The sequence below is a fragment of the Mustelus asterias genome, unplaced genomic scaffold (assembly GCF_964213995.1).
Source record: "Mustelus asterias unplaced genomic scaffold, sMusAst1.hap1.1 HAP1_SCAFFOLD_1851, whole genome shotgun sequence".
In the NCBI taxonomy this organism is placed as follows: Eukaryota; Metazoa; Chordata; class Chondrichthyes; order Carcharhiniformes; family Triakidae; genus Mustelus; species Mustelus asterias.
The window spans coordinates 933-19,133 of record NW_027591796.1 but is presented as its reverse complement, the minus strand read 5'-3'; the positions used below and the strand labels follow the sequence as shown (position 1 = coordinate 19,133).

At 46.6% G+C, this 18,201-nt stretch overlaps 1 protein-coding gene and 1 non-coding gene across 2 annotated transcripts; both read right to left on the bottom strand.

Annotated features, from left to right (window-relative positions):
• Nucleotides 1-1,355: 1,355 nt before the first annotated feature.
• On the bottom strand, nt 1,356-8,837 carry LOC144488769 (ER membrane protein complex subunit 4-like). The gene is made up of 5 exons (XM_078206870.1): nt 8,658-8,837; nt 7,930-8,041; nt 7,570-7,723; nt 4,045-4,205; nt 1,356-3,358 (listed from the first exon to the last, which is right to left on the bottom strand). The coding sequence occupies exons 1-5, from the start codon at nt 8,735-8,737 to the stop codon at nt 3,323-3,325; spliced, it is 543 nt and encodes a 180-aa protein (XP_078062996.1). The 5' UTR covers nt 8,738-8,837; the 3' UTR covers nt 1,356-3,322.
• A 4,643-nt stretch (nt 8,838-13,480) lies between these two features.
• trnav-cac (transfer RNA valine (anticodon CAC)) lies at nt 13,481-13,553 on the bottom strand. The gene has a single exon. It is a non-coding gene; the product is annotated as a tRNA-Val (tRNA).
• Between the last annotated feature and the right edge of the window lie 4,648 nt (nt 13,554-18,201).

Sequence of the window (18,201 nt, the reverse complement as noted above, 5' to 3'; positions counted from 1 at the left end):
GGTCACTGTCTGTGTGGAGTTTGCACATTCTCCCCGTGTCTGCATGGGTTTGCTCCGGTTTCCTTCCACAGTCCAAAGGTGTGTGGGTTAGGTGGATTGGCCATGCTAAATTGCCCTGAGTGTCAGGGGGGCTAGCTAGGGTAAATGCACGAGGTTATGGGGAAAGGGCCTGGGTGGGATTGTGGTGGGTGCAGACTCAATGGGCCGAATGGCCTCCTTCGACACTATAGGGATTCTATGAATATCCAGACCAGAAAGACATTGTTCGGTTTAACTAGTCTGTGCTGGTGTTTATATTTCATACAAGACACCTCCCATTCCATCTCCCTCATTTCAGCCTTTCAGCTCATCTTTCTAATCTCCTTTCCCTCACGTACTCATCACATTTTCTTTTTAAACGATGAGTTGTCCAGCTAGTTCCTGTGGCAGTGAATTTCACATTGTGATCAATCTCTGAGTATAGATGGTGAGTGACTTGGAGGGGAACGTGCAGGTGATGATGTTCCCATGCATTTGCTGCCCTTCTCCAAGGTGCTCGAGGTTGCGGGTTTGCAAGATGCTGTCAAAGAAGCCTTGGTGAGTGCTTGCAGTGCATCTTGTAGGTGGTACACCTCCAGCTGCCATGTGAGTCAATGTTGGAGGGAGTAGATGTTTGTAGAAGGATTGCCAATCAAGCTGCTTTGTCTTGGATGGTGTTGAGCTTCCTGAGTTGTTGGAGCTGCACTAATTCAGAAAATTGGAGCTTATTCAATTAGACACAAGAGTTGTGCCTTGTAGATGCTGGAGTTTGGGGAGAAGGATTAAACAGACCTTTTAGTGGAAAATTCACCTGATCTGGCCCAGACACCACGAGGAGATGGAAATGGGATGTGTTATGATTCTCAATTGAAACCCTACCCAACTGAAAAAGTGAACTTTGAAGACTCGAACACGGAGGGAGGGATGTCTGTTAGTGTTCTTCAGCAGTGGAAGTGGGGATCAGGATTGCGCTGGAAGAACAGGAGTGATGGTGAAATGAGTCAGCAAATAGGGAACGGTTATTTAACCACCAGCTCAGGTTACTGAAGCCTGAATATTGTGGGAGAGAAAAGGTGAGAGTGTTGCAGAGTTTAAAGTGGAACAAGAGAGCTTTAAGCTGGTGGAGTCAGTGAAATCTGAGTCTCGGTTTTGTCTCCTGTCATTTCATGGAGGCCCCGTTTTGCTGAAACCAATAGAGAAAACGCTGGAAAATCTCAGCAGGTCTGGCAGCATCTGTCAGGAGAGAAAAGAGCTGACGTTGATGACCCTTTGTCAAACCCTTTTCTCTTTTGGTTTCAGATTCCAGTATCTGCAGTAATTTGCTTTTATCCCATTTTGCTGAAACACTTTATTTCCACAGTTACAGAATCAGTGAAAAGACATTGCACATTCTTCACAGCAGCATCAAACTCACACTGACTGTTTCCTCACTCACCTCGAGGTTATCGATTCGCCTCCGGCCTCTTCCGTTCACTCCTGCTTCGGGTGTGGTCTCAGAATGGGGAGGGGGAGGATTAGTGACCACCTCCCCGCACCCCCCTCCCCCCCACAAACACACACAAAGAGGAACGACTCAAACACAATCATTAAATAAAGTGAACACACGCACGCACACACCAAACGTGTATGTGCTCGCACACAGGTACACACACACACACATGAACTGAAATGCGTGTACACCCACATAGACACACACAGTCATAGACACAAGCGTGCCTGCTCACAGACAAAGTCGTAGAATTCCTACAGTGCAGAAGAGACCATTCAGCCCTTTGAGTCTGCACTGACTCTCTGACAGAGCATCTTACCCGGGCCCTATTCCCGTAACCCCATATATTTACCCCACTAATCACTCTGATCTACATATTTTGTTACATAAAGCAGCAATTTAGCATGGTCAATCCACCTAACCAGCACATATTGAAGTTTGGGAGGAAACCAGAGCCTCCGGAGGAAACCCATGCAGACACGGGGAGAACGTGCCAACTCCACACAGACACAGGGGCGGCACAATGGGGAGCACTGCTGCCTCACAGAACCAGGGACCTGGGTTCAAATCAAGCCTCAGGTTGTGTGAGGTTTGTGCATTCTCCCCGTGTCTGTGAGAGTTTCCTCCAGTTGCTCCGGTTTCCACCGACACTCCAAAGACGTGCGATTTAGGTGGATTGGCCGTGCTAAATTGCCCCTTAGTGTCGGGGATATTATCAGTGTAAATACGTGGGGTTATGGGGATAGGGCCTGGGTGGGGTTGTTGTTGGTGCTGGCTCGGTGGGCCGATTGGTCTCTTTCTGCACTGTCGGGATTCTATGATTTATCCAAGGCTGGAATCGAACCCAGGGCCCTGGCGCTGTGAGAGTAACCACCGTGCCACCATGCCGCCCAGGTGGGCACACAGACAGCTGCACACACTACACTGTCAATCACCTGCCTCCAGCTGTCAGTGCTGAGGAAGTGAAACCAAGCTCCCCCCCCTCCTCACTCACTGCTGTGTCAGGTGGATAGTAAAATCCCACGGCCACTACTGGATGGAGCGAAGGAGAGCTCCCGCTGGTTTCCGAGGGCCGATCTTTATCCTTCAAACAGCCTAACATTTGGTGGTTATCCGACAGTTTGTGGGATCTGCTGTGTGCAGTGCCTGCCGGGTTTCCCAGGTGAACAGCAGTGACTGTGTTTTGGAAACAGGAAGCTGCTGTGTTGATTCAGAGTGCTCTGGAACAGCCCAGAACAAGCACAGGAGCTAAATCATTCCCTCCTTTCGATGTTCCCTCCTGCCGTTCTGTAGGAAGAGATGGTGACTGCACAGCAAGATCCCACAAGGCACGATGCAACACACAGTCAGGGAACTTAATTTCAGAGACGGTTTGAGGGACCCCTGGGAGAACCTGTTACAGCAGCTTGAATCTCAGGAACAGGTTACACAAACCTGTGACCTTCTGACCTGGGTGAGAGAGAGAATGAGAGGCACCAGGATAAGCCTGGAATGACTGATCCAGGAACTTCCAGTCCCATCGTCAACTCCAACAGGTCCCTTATCCGAGGCTCAGCAAAGGGGGTCAACATGATAAACAACTGAATCCCCAGTGAAAAAATACACAGTCCCTGCTGTCAATATCTCCGGCCATTCCACATCGGTCACAGGTACACAGGCCAGTGTCTATCTCTGTGTGTGTGTGGAGGGGACAGTGATGGGAGGGCATGTTACCTACAGAAAGCCTGGTCCCAGGTTAGCCAGACGGCAGGTTGTATCCGGTGTCGATCGTCCTCAGGCCGTGTCTCAGCGAGCGATAGTAGGAGAGTGGGACCATCACAGGACCAGGCCCCCGCCCGTGTTCTCCACTCTCTGTGTGAAAGAAGAAGGTGGTAAGAATCGGAGTGGGAATAGCTTCTGTCGAGCCTGCTCCACTATTCATCATCAACCTCATCTCCACTTTCCCTGCAGTCTTCCCAATCCCTCAATTCCCAAAGATATCCCCACTTTCTGCACACTCCTCCCCATCCCATAATTCCCAAAGATATCCCCACTTTCCCTGCACTCCTCTCCATCCCTCAATTCCCAAAGATATCTCCACTTTCCGCACACTCCTCCCCATAGATATCCCCACTTTCCCCGCACTCCTCCCCATTCTTCAATTCCCAAAGACATCCCCACTTTCCCTGCACTCTTCCCCCATCCCTCATTTGTTTTTGTTCATTTGTGGGACATGGGCGTCTCTGACTGGCCAGCATTTATTGCCCATCCCTAGTTGCCCGAGGGCTGTTGAGCATCAACCACGTTGCTGTAGCTCTGGAGTCACATGTAGGCCAGACCAGGTAAGGGCGGCAGATTTCCTGTGGTTGACTCTCAACTGCCCTCCAAGAGCAACGAGGGATGGACAATAAATGCTGACCAGCCAGTGGTGCCCATATCCCACGAATGAATAAAAAGAATTGGGCCCAATCTACTCAACCTCTCAGGCTCCACAGCCCTGAATGGTTTCCTCTTCCTATTTTCCTGGCTCCCCCTCACATACAGAGTGCGGATCTCACCTGGGGCGGCTGGATGAATGCCAGCCAGTCAGAGGCGTGTGTGGGCAGCAGCCCCATTGCCTGGCACTTGTAGATGGCCAGGGCCAACCCCAGCAGGTTGCCGATGAAGTAGATGAGACGCTGCAGCCGGTGCTGATTCGAATTCCCCAGGACCCGAAAGACTGAGAGCGAGAATGGAAAAGCAGGAAATTCAGGAACATGTGAGAACCTTTCCTCATAACACAACACATCCATTTTAGGTATCAGTGTCTGGTAAACCGTCTCTGAACTGTCTCCAGCATACTTGCACACTTCCTTAAATAAGGTGACCAATACTGCACACAGTACTCCAGATGTGGTCTCACTAGTGACCTGTACAACTGAAGCATAACCTCCCAAGTTCTGTATTTAATTCCCATCACAATGAATGATAACATTCTATTAGTTTTCCTAATTACTTGCTGTACCTGCATATTAGACTTTTGTGATTTATGCACTCAGACACCCAGATCTTGATCAATTGTGCCAGTGGGCTGACGAATGGCAGATGGAGTTTAATTTAGACAAATGCGAGGTGATGCATTTTGGTAGATTGAACCAGGGCAGGACTTACTCAGTTAATGGTAGGGCGTTGGGGAGAGTTACAGAACAAAGAGATCTGAGGGTACATGTTCATAGCTCCTTGAAAGTGGAGTCACAGGTGGACAGAGTGGTGAAGAAGGCATTCGGCATGCTTGGTTTCATTGGTCAGAACATTGAATACAGGAGTTCGAATGTCTTGTTGAAGTTGTACAAGACATTGGTAAGGCCACACTTGCAATACTGTGTGCAGTTCTGGTCACCCTATTATAGAAAGGATATTATTAAACTAGAAAGAGTGCAGAAAAGATTTACCAGGATGCTACCGGGACTTGATGGATTGAGTTAAAAGGAGAGGATAGATAGACTGGGACGTTTTTCTTTGGAGCGTAGGAGGCTGAGGTGTGATCTTATAGAGGTCTATAAAATAATGAGGGGGCACAGATCAACTAGACAGTCAATATCTTTTCCCAAAGGTAGGGGAGTCTAAAACTAGAGGGCATAGGTTTAAGGTGAGAGGGGAGAGATACAAAAGTGTCCAGAGAGGCAATTTTTTCACACAGAGGATGGTGAATGTCTGGAACAAGCTGCCAGAGGTAGTAGCAGAGGCAAGTACAATTTTGTCTTTAAAAAAGCATTTAGATAGTTACATGGGTACGATGGGTTTAGAGGGATATGGGCCAAATGCGGGCAATTGGGATTAGGTTCGGGATTTTAAAAAAGGAAGGGCGGCATGGACAAGTTGGGCCGAAGGGCCTGTTTCTATGCTGTAAACCTCTATGACTCGATCCCTCTGAATCTCTGAGCTCTGCAATCTCTCAAAATTTAGACAAAATGCTTCTTTTTCATTCTTCCTGCCGAAATGGACAATTTCAAATTTGCCCACATTCTACTCCATTTGCCAGATATTTCCCCACTCACTTAACCTTTCTATCTTTCTGTACTCTCTGTATGTCCGCTTCACAACTTACTTTCCATCTATCTGTGTGTCATCGGCAAATTTGCCAAACATCCCTTCATCCAGTCATTCATATAAATTTGATTCCTTGCCCCAAATTTGATTCCTTGTCCACTATTTAGTTTAAAACCGTCTCTATTTTCCTCATCATGGGGTTCGCAAGAACACCGGCCCCAGCACAGTTCAGGTGTTGACTGTCCCAACGGCACAGATCCCACTTTACCCAGTACTGATGTCAGTGTCCCATGAACCAGAACCCACCTTCCACACCAGTTAGGGTGGCACAGTGGTTAGTACTGCTGCCGCACAACACCAGGGACTCGGTTCTATACTGGCTTAGAATCCCTACAATTCAGAAGGAGGCCATTCAGCCCATCGCTTCTGCGCCGACCATAATCCCACCCCGGCCCTATCCCTGTAACACAACGTATTTACTCTGTTAGTCCCCCTGACACTATGGGACAACGAACCATAGCCAATCAATTTAACCCGCACATCTTTGAACTGTGGGAGGAAACCGGAGGACCCGGAGGAAACCCACGCAGACAGACAGAGAACATGAAAACTCCACACACACGGTCACTCGAGGCTGGAATTGAACCTGGGTCCCTGCCGCTGTGAGGCAGCAGTGCTAACCACTATGCCACCCCTTGGGTCACTATCTGTGCAGAGTTTGCACGTTCACCCTGTATCTGTGTGGGTTTTCTCCGGGTGCTCCGGTTTTCTCCCAGTCTGAAAGACGTGCTGGTTAGGTGCACTGGCCACGCTAAATTCTCCCTCAGTGTACCCGAACATGTACTGGAGTGTGGCGACTCGGGGATTCTCACAGTAACTTCATTGCAGTGTTAACGTAAGCCTACTTGTGACACTAATAAATAAACTTTAACGCAGCCTTTCAGTCACGCATTCATCCCTCCGATCTGATCTGTCCTATACCTATTAGCATGTGGCTCAGGTAATAATTCAGAGATTATAACCATTGAGGTTCTGCTTCTTAATTTAGTGCTTAGGTCCTCATATCGACACTGAAAATCTCCTTCTTTATCTCTGTTGTTTATACCTACATTGACGAGGACAACTGGAACCTTCCCCTCCCCACTGAAATTTCTTCTCCAGCCCTGATCAGATGTCCTGAACCCCGGCCCCAGACAGGCACCACAGCTGCCTTGATTCACATTCTTTACTGCAGAGAATGTGCCAATCCCTCTCACTATACTGTCCCCCATTATCACTGCATTCCTTTTTGCTCCCCTCACTAGAATGGCTTCCTGTACCACAGTGCCATGGGTAATTGGTTCATCCATCCTGCAGCTCCCATTCATCCAAACAAGCTGAAAATACCTCAAACTGGCTGGACAATGTTAAAGGCTAAGGCTCCTGTCTGTGAGTTCCCTTATCTGTCTCACTCTCCTGTTCCTGACCACTGACCAAATCAGCAGACCCTGTGCCAAGAAGTGTGACTGCTCCCTGATACAAAGAATCCAGGTAACTTTCCCCCTCCCTGATGCATTGCAGTGTCTGTAGTTCAGCCTCCAGCTCATAAACTCTGAACCAGAGCTGCTTGAACTTCACTTACTGCAGACATGGTTGCCCTGGATCAAACTGACAGCCAGGAGCTCCCACATGCTGCAGCTGTGACACATCTTTAATGTGTGCGAATAAACTGTTTAATTATTTTACCTAATTACATATTTTATTTTTGTTTTCAAGTATTTTAGTTTTTAAGTATTTTATTAACCTTACCACCAGTTGCTGTACTTTTTTAATCCTTAAGAATAGAATAAACCGTAGTCACTTCGCAGATCCTCACCAAAAATCTAGCTTCTTCTCCTGTCGAAGAGTAAGATCACTTCCTGACGGCTGAGAAAGTTAGAAAGCAAAACAGCACCTCTTTCCCTTTCTTCTCTAACTCCCTTAATTACCCAACTCCCAGAACTCTATTCTAAGCTACATTCAAGTGATGCCGGTTCAGAGCTGTTTCTGAGCTGCAGATTCGATACAATACTCACTTGCAGACATGGACATCAAGGCCTGTATGGGTCTCCAGGCCATCATGCACACCATCATGATAGGGAGGATGGAGATGGTGTTGCCAGCCATGTACATGATGAACAGATTCATGGGCAGCTGTTTCAATGGGCCCAAGGCAATGTCCCAGCAGCGCTGAAAACAGAAAGTGAGCAGGGTATCAGTAAAGGGGGCCGGTTAGGGGAGGCCATATACTGATCTTATACCCAGGCCTTGAAGTAAGCATGATGATTAACCCTTTATCACACAGGCTGCTGTGGTTCACCAAGGTACTTCACCACTGTGGACAAACCAGGGGCGTTGTCAGTCACACACTAAAGACACATTCAAATCCAACTTACTTTCTCAACCAGGATCCAGTCTGTTTCTTGGACACAGATGTCTGGCAGCTGTTTGTCCGAATATGCGACTGGGCATATGGAGTCTCTCTGGCCACACTGTTGATCACGGCTCCTGTGAGAAACAGAAAACACAAATTGGTCACCCTTTCAAGACCTTCTTTAAAGAGGGAGTCTCTCTGTTGAGGACCCCAACGTGGTGGCAATAGTGCCAGCACGAACTAAAGCTTGGGCAAACCTCGGACACACACTGCCGTTGTGTCCACTGAACTGCCAGGGGAATGGAGAGATGCAGAAGTGGATTAGTGTCAATTGATAATCAGGGTGCCAATCCACTTGCCCTCCATTTAGGGACAAAGTGACAAATCACCAGATGTACCAAATTGTATCTTGAAAACAAACACTGCGGGACATTGAGAGAGATCCAGTTCAGCACCCGGCCCTGGAAACGAGCAATCGTTCCTCCAACCACCACCGCAGTTGGCACCTGATCAGGTGGAGGGGCTGAAACCAAAAGGGCATCTCAGGGTCATGACCTGGGGGATTTGAGGGGCTGCTTTGTGCTGAGGAGCTCGGTGAGGGGTAAAAGAGGCGTGAAAAACCCGGGGTTGGGAAGTTTTGGGTTGGTGCCACATCCCCGGGTCAGTGTGCGGTGGCCTCCCCTCAGGAGAGACGGGCTGACCCGGCTTGCCTCCTTCTCGAGCCCCCGGCTTCCCGCGCGGCCTCCGCACCTGCTGCTGCCGCTCAAGTTAAGCTCGAGGGTCCACTTGTGCCAGCGCGCGCCGTGGACAAGCCCCGCCCCTGCCGCCATGACAACGCCGCCGACCGTTAACCGTCCCCCGCTTTCAAATCTGATTCAGATCAAGAGAAGAAGCCGCACACTTCCGTCAACAAAACGCTCCCGCTGCAATGCGCGCATGTGCGATCCCAACCGCCTCAGCGTTCTGCGTGCACCGCCCTGCGTGCACCGCCCAAAGCCCCGCCCCCACATCGTCGTCATCTTTGTTAGGGGCACATCTGTTCCGACTCTTCACCTTCTGGCCAAATGGAGCACGTTTGCCCCGCACAAAGATGGACATCACTTAATGTCAGAGATATTTGCAATATTGAGTCCAGATGACCCTTTGTCAAAGCAAAAAGACATAGAAAGTGGAAGATATTTATACTGCAGGGTGAGGGAATGAAACCAGGGGAAAATACTGCTCATGGTTGTGATGCGCGATATATCACACGGGAGGCAAGATGTACTCGGGAAATAAAGGCTTTTATTGCCAACAATAACAGAGCTACGGGGCGGCACGGTAGCACAGTGGTTAGCACTGCTGCTTCACAGCTCCAGGGTCCCAGGTTCGATTCCCGGCTCGGGTCACTGTCTGTGTGGAGTTTGCACATTCTCCTCGTGTCTGCGTGGGTTTCCTCCGGGTGCTCCGGTTTCCTCCCACAGTCCAAAGATGTGCGGGTTAGGTTGATTGGCCAGGTTAAAAATTGCCCCTTAGAGTCCTGAGATGCGTAGGTTAGAGGGATTAGCGGGTAAATGTGTGGGGGTAGGGCCTGGGTGGGATTGTGGTCGGTGCAGACTCGATGGGCCGAATGGCCTCCTTCTGCACTGTAGGGTTTCTATGATTTCTTCTATGATATACAATATACAATCCCAGACTAAAGGGCCACCAGGCAGAGCAGTGACCTTTATACCTCTCCCAGGAGGCGGAGCCAACTGGTGTGTACCATAGGACTATATTAACAGGTAGAACAGCCCAACCCTAACCCCAACAGTAACATATCTACAGACTCATAGTACTGGCCAGACCCTGGCTCAGCACTACCTGGTGGCAACCAACAATGGTTCACCACAGGTTGTCCACATTCTCTCTGTGGACAGCCATTACAGCACCAGGGACTCAGGTTTGTTTCTCGGCTTGGGGTGACTGTGCGGAGTCCGCACGTTCTCCAGGTGCTCCTGTTTCCTCCCACACATCATCTTTTTCTTCTCATGAAAATCCAGTATTTCCGATCGCTCTGAATAAATTTTGAGGTTCAAGTCAGAGCGAATAAATAAAAGCAAAAAACTGTGGATGCGAGAATCTGAAACAAAAACTGATAATGAACCCCTGTTCATTATTCAACATTTAACATCAATACATTTATTTATTATGCATCTCCTCATTCTGAATTGAATATCTCTGACATATGCAGCATTGAATTGCAACTATAACTGGCCAACAAAACAGATCGAGTCACTGGTTAATGCACTTCCCATGATGCTTATTTGAGATTGACCATAGTCAGTTTATCAACAAAATCAAATATGTTTAATGGGAAGAGATTTAAGAATGATCAGTTAGTTTATTCTGGGTGTGAAATATGCTGGCGCCTAAATCCCATTCATCTATCGGAAAGTCCAGTAGATCTGCAGTGAGCCTCGATTCCCTCAACAGCATGAATGGTTTTCCCTATATTATTATGAAAACGATTTTAAAAAGATGTTTCTGTGCAATGTGCACCACTTCCTCTAGTTCAGTTACAGTATCACTTGTGTCTGTCTTTATGAGCACACACTACTATTCGACATGTTTCATGGATTGAACAAGTTGCTAATATATGCACGGTGTCAAAATACAAACATTTCTTTCCTGCAACGACATCTTAAAATGCACCATTTCTGATTTTCCTGAAAGCATTTGAGACCGAAGTCAAAACAAAGATAACATGGCGACAACATCGAGAATTGGATAATGTTCAGCAAATAACCAAAATCATGCATACTTCCTGAAATGATAAAGTTTCTGTCTGGTTTTGAACCAGGGACTTCTTACGTGTTAGGCAAACATGATAGCCACTACACTACAGAAACTACCAGCAGTTAGGCGCAGCCAATCGACCTGTCTGCAAGGTTCAACTCTGCTGTGTTGCTGCAGGTTCTCATGGTTTGACTATCCACCAGTATCTATTACAAGCCCACCAACTCCCACAACTATCTTGACTGCAGCTCTTCACACCCCACATCCTGAAAGGACTCCATCCCATTCTCTTCATTCTTTCACCTCCGCTGCATCTGTTCTGATCTTACCACTTTCCTAAATAGCGTTGCAGATATGTCTTTCTTCTTCACCAGTTGTGGTTTTCCACCCACTGTTGTTGACAGGGCTCTTGCCCCTGTCCACCCATCCCCCGAGCCACTGCTCTCACTCCCTCCCCTTCCTCTCAGAACCAGGACAAGGTTCCCCTTGTCTTCACTTTTCACCCAACCAGCCTCCGCATTCAAAGGATCATCTGCTGCCATTGCTGCCAATTCCAGCATGATGCCACTACCCAACACATCTTCCCCTCAGCCCCCCGCCCACTTCCCAGCATTCCACAAGGATCGTTCTCTCTGGGATACCCTGGTTCATGCCTCCATCCAACCAACATCCTATCCTCTACCCATGGCACCTTCCCATGCCATCGTAGAAGGTGCAACACCTGCCGCTTTATCTCCTCCCTATTCACTTCCCGGGTTCTAAACACCCCTTTCAAGTGAGGCAGCGCTTCACATGCACCTTCTTCAACCTGGTCTATTCAATTCGCTGCTGCCAATCCAGTCTACTCTACATCGGAGAGACCAAACACAAATTGGGTGACCACTTTGTTGAAAACCTTCAGTCCATCTGCAAGCAGGACCCAGACCTTCCTGTCACTTGCCCCTTCAAAACACCACCCTGCTCTCCTGCCCACATGTCCGTCCTTGGCCTTTTCCAATGTTCTCGTGAACCCCAATGCAAATTGGAGGAACAGAACCTCATCTTCCGATTGGGCACTTTACAGCCTTCCAGACTGAATATTGAGTTCAACAACTTCAGACCATGATTCTCCCCTCCACCTTCACCCCATTTCCATTTATTTTATTTCATTTTGTTTCTTCTTTTCATCTCATTCATCCATTTTATCATATTTCTTTCTCACTTCCATTTTTCAACTTCTTCATCCCTGCTCTCCTTCTCGCCCACACCCGCCCCCTCCCCCCCACCAACTCCCCCTCCCCCCCTCCATTCAGGGCAAACCATCTGTACCTCTGCTCTACCATTCTGATTAACACTTTTCACACCTCTCTCAGCCTTCTGCATTCTCCTTTTCATTCCCCTTGTCCAATTACAGCACCCCCCCCTTCCACCCTCATAATATAAATCTTGTCTGATTTTCTTTGCCCTTAGCTCTGATGAAGGGTCATCCAAACTCGAAACGTTGGCGAGTTACTCAATATTTGTTTCGTTTTCAATATTAAATATGAATCCATGTATTTAATACATACATCTTCATTCTGAGTTGAATATCTCGGGAATATGCAACATTGCATTGCAAACATTACTGACCAATAAAAGAAATCGAGTTACTGGGTAATACACATTCCATGGTGCTTATTTGAGACCGTCAGCTTTTAAACAATATCAAACATCCTAAAAGGGAAAAGATTTAATAATGATTTGCTAGTTATACTTGATCCCTCTTTATTCTGCATGTGAAACATTCTGGCGCCTAAATCCCGCTCATCTATAGAAAAGTCCAGCAGATCTACACTGAGTTTCGATTTACTCATCTCCCTGAGTGATTTTTCCCCATTTCTTTATAATGAAGAACAATTTTTAAAATATGCTTCCGGGAAATGTGCGCCATTTCCTCTCGTTCAGTTACAGTTTCACTTGTGTCTGTCTTTATGAGCACACACGACTATGACACATGTTTCAGATGATGATTAACTATGTTCGTCTGCACTTGTAAAACCATTATATTCTGTTATGGACTGAACAAGTTGCTAATATGCGCACAGTGTCAAAATACACACATTTATTTCCTAACCTAACCGCACATCTTTGGACTGTGGGAGGAAACCGGAGCACCCGGAGGAAACCCACGCAGACACGAGGAGAATGTGCAAACTCCACACAGACAGTGACCCGAGCCGGGAATCGAACCCAGGACCCTGGAGCTGTGAAGCAGCAGTGCTAACCACTGTGCTACCGTGCCGCGGGGCACACTACAGAACGTGATAACCACTACACTACAGAAACAACTGATAGCATAGCGGGGCGGCACGGTAGCACAGTGGTTAGCACTGCTGCTTCACAGCTCCAGGGTCCTGGGTTCAATTCCCGGCTCGGGTCACTGTCTGTGTGGAGTTTGCACATTCTCCTCGTGTCTGCGTGGGTTTCCTCCGGGTGCTCCGGTTTCCTCCCACAGTCCAAAGATGTGCGGGTTAGGTTGATTGGCCAGGTTAAAAATTGCCCCTTAGAGTCCTGAGATGCGTAGGTTGGAGGGATTAGCGGGTAAATATGTGGGGGTAGGGCCTGGGTGGGATTGTGGTCGGTGCAGACTCGATGGGCCGAATGGCCTCCTTCTGCACTGTAGGGATTCTATGATTTCCTCATTGCGTCTTAAAACACAGCATTTCTGATTTTGCTGAAAGCATTTGTGGCCGAGTTCAGAGCAAAGACAACATGATTACAACATGGAGAATCGGACAATGTTCAGCAACAACTACCATGCAAAACTTCCCTCACGCTAAATGAAGAACTATAATTAATGTTTCTGCCCGGTTTCGAACCGGGGACTTTTCGCGTGTGAGGCGAACGTGATAACCACTACACTACAGAAACAACTGATAGCATAGCGCCGCCAATTGGCCTGGCCACAATGTTCAACTCGACTGTGTTGCTGCAGGTTTGAATGGTTATACTGAGAGCCCATGTCACTCAATACAAGACAAAAACCGTTTCTTTCAACCTGATTTCTCAACTTATCTTGAACTTCAACCTTTAAAAGCGGTCATCCGGCAAATATCTAAGGGAGCAATGATTTCTGCTCAATCATTAATGCATCATTCTCATTTTCCTTCGAATAATTTCAACCAGTTCTACCCAGTATTTTTTCGTTGTTCAATGTTTAATATTAATATATTATTATTAATTACATATCTCCTCATTCTGAATGAAATATCTCCGAAGTAGACAATATTGAATTGCAAACATGAATCGAGTCACATGTCACGGTGCTTAATTGAGATTGACCACAATCAGCTTTTAAACAAAATCAAATATCTTTCAAGGGAATAGATTTAAGAATGACTTGTTAGTTATACTTGATCCCTCTTTATTCTGTGTGTGAAACACTCAGACGTCTAAATTCCACTCAGCTGCAGGAAAGTCCAGTAGATCCGCACTAATTCTCGATTTCCTCAACTGTCTGAGTGGTTTTCCCTATTTCTTTACTCTGAAGAACGATGTTAAAATAATGGTTCCGCGCAATGTGCGTCATTTCCTCTAGTTCAGTTACAGTTTCACTTGTGTCTGCCTTTTTGAGCACACAATACTATTAGACATGGTTCAGATGATGATTCACTTTGTTAGTCTGCATCAACAAAGCCATTAAATTCTGTTGTGGACTGAATGAGTTGCTGATATGTCCACGGTGTCAAAACAGGAACATCTATTTCCTCTCATTGCATCATAAAAATACAAGATCTCTGATTTTGCTGAAAGATTTTGAGGCCGAGGTCAGAGCAAAAATAACATGGCTTTAATATTGAGTTTCGGATAATGTTCAGCAATAAATTTCAATCATGTAAACTTGCCTCACCTTAACGAACAAATTTTAATAATATTTCGGCATGGTTTTGAACGAGGGATTTTCCGTGTGTGAGGCGAATGCAACCACCATTACACTACAGAAACTGCTGGCGTCCGTAGGACCCAATGGGACTCTCTGGAAATGTTGCAACACTCGTTGGGACTGCTGTAGACATATTGATCCAAGAATGACTTTGATTTGATTTGATTTATTATTGTCACATGTATTAACGTACAGTGAAAAGTATTGTTTCTTGCGCGCTATACAGACAAAACATACCGTTCATAGAGAAGGAAGTGAGAGTGTGCACTTTGCATTGTCACAGTCATAGCTAGGGTATAGAGAAAGATCAACTTAACGCAAGGTAAATCCATTCAAAAGTCTGACAGCAGCAGGGAAGAAGCTATTCTTGAGTCGGTTGGTACGTGACCTCAGACTTTTGTATCTTTTTCCCGAAGGAAGAAGGTGAAAGAGAATGTCCGGGGACGTGGGGTCCTTAATTATGCTGGCTGCTTTGCCGAGGCAGCGGGAAGTATAGACAGAGTCAATGGATGGGAGGCTGGTTTGTGTGATGGATTGGGCACAATCACGACCTTTTGTAGTTCCTTGCAGTCTTGGGCAGAGCAGGAGCCATAGCAAGCTGTGATACAACCAGAAAGAATGCTTTCTATGGTACATCTGTAAAAGTTGGTGAGAGTCGTAGCTGATGTGCAAAATTTCCTTCGTCTTCTGAGGACGTGGAGGTGTTGGTGGGCTTTCTTAACTATAGTGTCGTCATGGGGGGACCAGGACAGATAGTTGGTGATCCGGACACCTAAAAACATGAAGCTCCCGACCCTTTCTACTTCGTCCCTGTTGATATAGACAGGGACATGTTCTCCTTTACGCTTCCTGAAGTCGATGACAATCTCCATCATTTAGTTGACATTGAGGGAGAGATTATTGTTGCTGCACCAGTTCACCAGATTCTTTACCTCATTCCTGTACTCTTTCTCATCATTGTTTGAGATCCGACCCACTACGGTGGCATCGTCAGCAAACTTGAAAATCGAATTGGAGGGGAATTTGGCCACACAGTCATAGGTATATAAGGAGTATAGTAGGGGGCTGAGAACACAGCATTGTGGGGCACCGGTGTTGAGGATGATTGTGGAGGAGGTGTTGTTGCCTATCTTTACAGATTATGGTCTGTGAGTTAGGAAGTTCAGGATCCAGTCACAGAGGAGGTGCCGAGGTCCAGGTCACGGAGTTTGGAGATGAGTTTCGTGGTTTAATAGTGTTGAAGGCTGAGCTATAGTCAATAAATATGACTGTGTCCTTGTTATCTAGGTGATCCAGGGTTGAGTGCAAGGCCAGGGAAATGCCGTCTGCTGTGGACCTGTTGCGCCGATAGGCAACTGTAGTGGATCCAGGTAGTCCGGGAGGCTGCAATTGATTCGTGCCATGACACACCTTTCAAAGCACTTCATAATGATGGATGTCAGAGCCACCGGCCAATAGTCATTAAGGCATGCTGCTTGATTTTTCTTAGGTACCGGGATGATGGGCGTCTTCTTGAAGCAGAGAGGGACTTCAGATTGTTGCAATGATTGAATATGGTTGACAATGGCAGAGAACAATAAGAGGCCCTTCGACCCACCATGCCTCTGCCAGTTATTTTATGACGAGTTACCAAACTGACGTGTTGGTGCGGGCTTGGTGGGCCGAAGGGCCTGTTCCTGTGCTGCACTGTTCTTTGTTCTCATTTCAATTTCCTCCTCTCATTCCATGAAGCTGATTTTTCTCCCTTTCAAGTCATTGTCCAATCCCCATTGGAAGAAGGCGTTTCTGTGGAATCCATGTACAGTTTGCTTTAGGTAACAACGTTTCACTGACCCAATGGCATGAAGTATTGGATATAGCTTCCCAATATAGTTTTCAACGTAAGCATATATTTATTTATGCAATTGATTTCAAATGGAATTTACAAAACGGGTTTAATCGGATAAAGCATCTCCTCATTATTTCTGAATTATATATGATATTAACTCCACAACTTTCCACAGAGTGTGGAATATAACAGAGGAGAATTAATCACCTATACCTGAAGCAGTCTCCTTGTGTTGTCCTCCTGTGTCCCAAACATCCGATCTGGCAACCTCGAGAATGGGTGGGGAATCTATCTTACCTACAGCGACCTCACACGGGATGGCACGGTGGCACAGTGGCACACTGCTGCCTCACAGCGCCAGGGATTCGGGTTCGATTCCTGGCTTGGGTCTGAGGAGTTTGCACGTTCTTCCTGTGTCTGTGTGGATTTGCTCCAGTTTCTTCCCACAGTCTGAAAGACATGCTGGTTAGGTGCATTGCCATGCTAAATTTCTCCCTTAGTGTACCCGAACAGGCGGCGGAGTATGGTGACTAGGGGATTTTCACAGTAACTTCATTGCAGTATTAATGTAATCCTACTTGTGACATTAATAAATAAACTTTTAACATGATATGTGTTTGGCTGTTAAAATAAATACATCCATTATTGCTTATTCTCCAAAAGTGTCCACTGTTGAGTCATCAATTAATGATCACCATTGATGAGAAATAGATTTCTGGCTGTTCCTGTTGTTAAAATGGGCAGTTCCATCGCAATGAATATCTAACACGATATTGCCGCACTGACATGACCCTCGGGAATTCCAGTTCAGTAAGTTACTCTGGAGCTAGTGGGTTTTTGAGATTGTCAATGAGTGCACTTCTCTTGAGTGTGTCAGTGGCTGTGTTAATCTGTTTGTTTATCTTCCTCAGTGATTGTCTGTGTGTCTATGTTTGAGTCGGTCAGTTTGAGAATCGATCACTGTGTTTACTTATCCCTGTGTCTATGCTTTTGTTGATTCTGTGCGGTATACGAGGCTTCTAGTGAACACGGAGTTGGAGTTATTCGTGTATTTTCATAGTTAGCAACTCAGACTAATGTGTCAGAAATCTACAGAATAATTCTGGATTTATAACGAGGGACGTTAGAATTGATGTCAGTGTCTGGGCATGTATCTATATGGTTATATATCCTTACACGTGTTGGTCTTTGCACGTGGCCGTGTGTGTATCTGCTCTCCCCGTGTCTGTGTGGGTTTCCTCGGCTGCTCCGGTTTCCTCCCACGGTCCAAAGATGTGCAGGTTAGTTTGATTGGCTATGCTAAATTGACCGTAGTATCAGGAGGATTAGAGGAGTAAATGTATGAGGTTACGGGAATAGGGCCTGGGAGGCTTGTGATCGGTACAGATCGGTGGGCCGAATGGCATTTTTCTGTTCTGTACAAATTCTATGATTCTATTATCTAGATATGTGTCAGTCTTTGCAGGTGACCGTGTGTGTATCTGTTTCCAATATGCGGCATTGCTGTCCACGGAAGGGCGCTCTCTGATCACTTATGAAAAATCACGATTCCCTTCTCGAGGAAGCGACTGTTTGAAGATGTAAAAATGGGCGGAGAGACGGAGTCACTTTCGACCTCATACCATTCCACTGACTGTTTCAACTTCTCCGTTTCTAGGTCTTATGCAGACAGTGATCACTGCCTCTGTTTCTGGTGTTCAGACTGGAACTATGGGGGTGAAGCTCTGTCTGTCTCTGGTTATTGTCCTGATAATAAGTTAACAACACCAGGTTAAAGTCCAACAGGTTTATTTGGTAGCAAAAGCCAC

Bases quoted from the DNA above. Each gene is read 5' to 3' on its own strand.
- LOC144488769 (XM_078206870.1), bottom strand. From the start codon at position 8,737: ATGGCGGCAGGGGCGGGGCTTGTCCACGGCGCGCGCTGGCACAAGTGG. The intron at 8,042-8,657 runs GTGCGGAGGCCG...TGTTTCTCACAG, and splicing joins AACTTGAGCGGCAGCAGCAG to GAGCCGTGATCAACAGTGTG. The intron at 3,359-4,044 runs GTGAGATCCGCA...TCTTTCACACAG, and splicing joins CATTCATCCAGCCGCCCCAG to AGAGTGGAGAACACGGGCGG.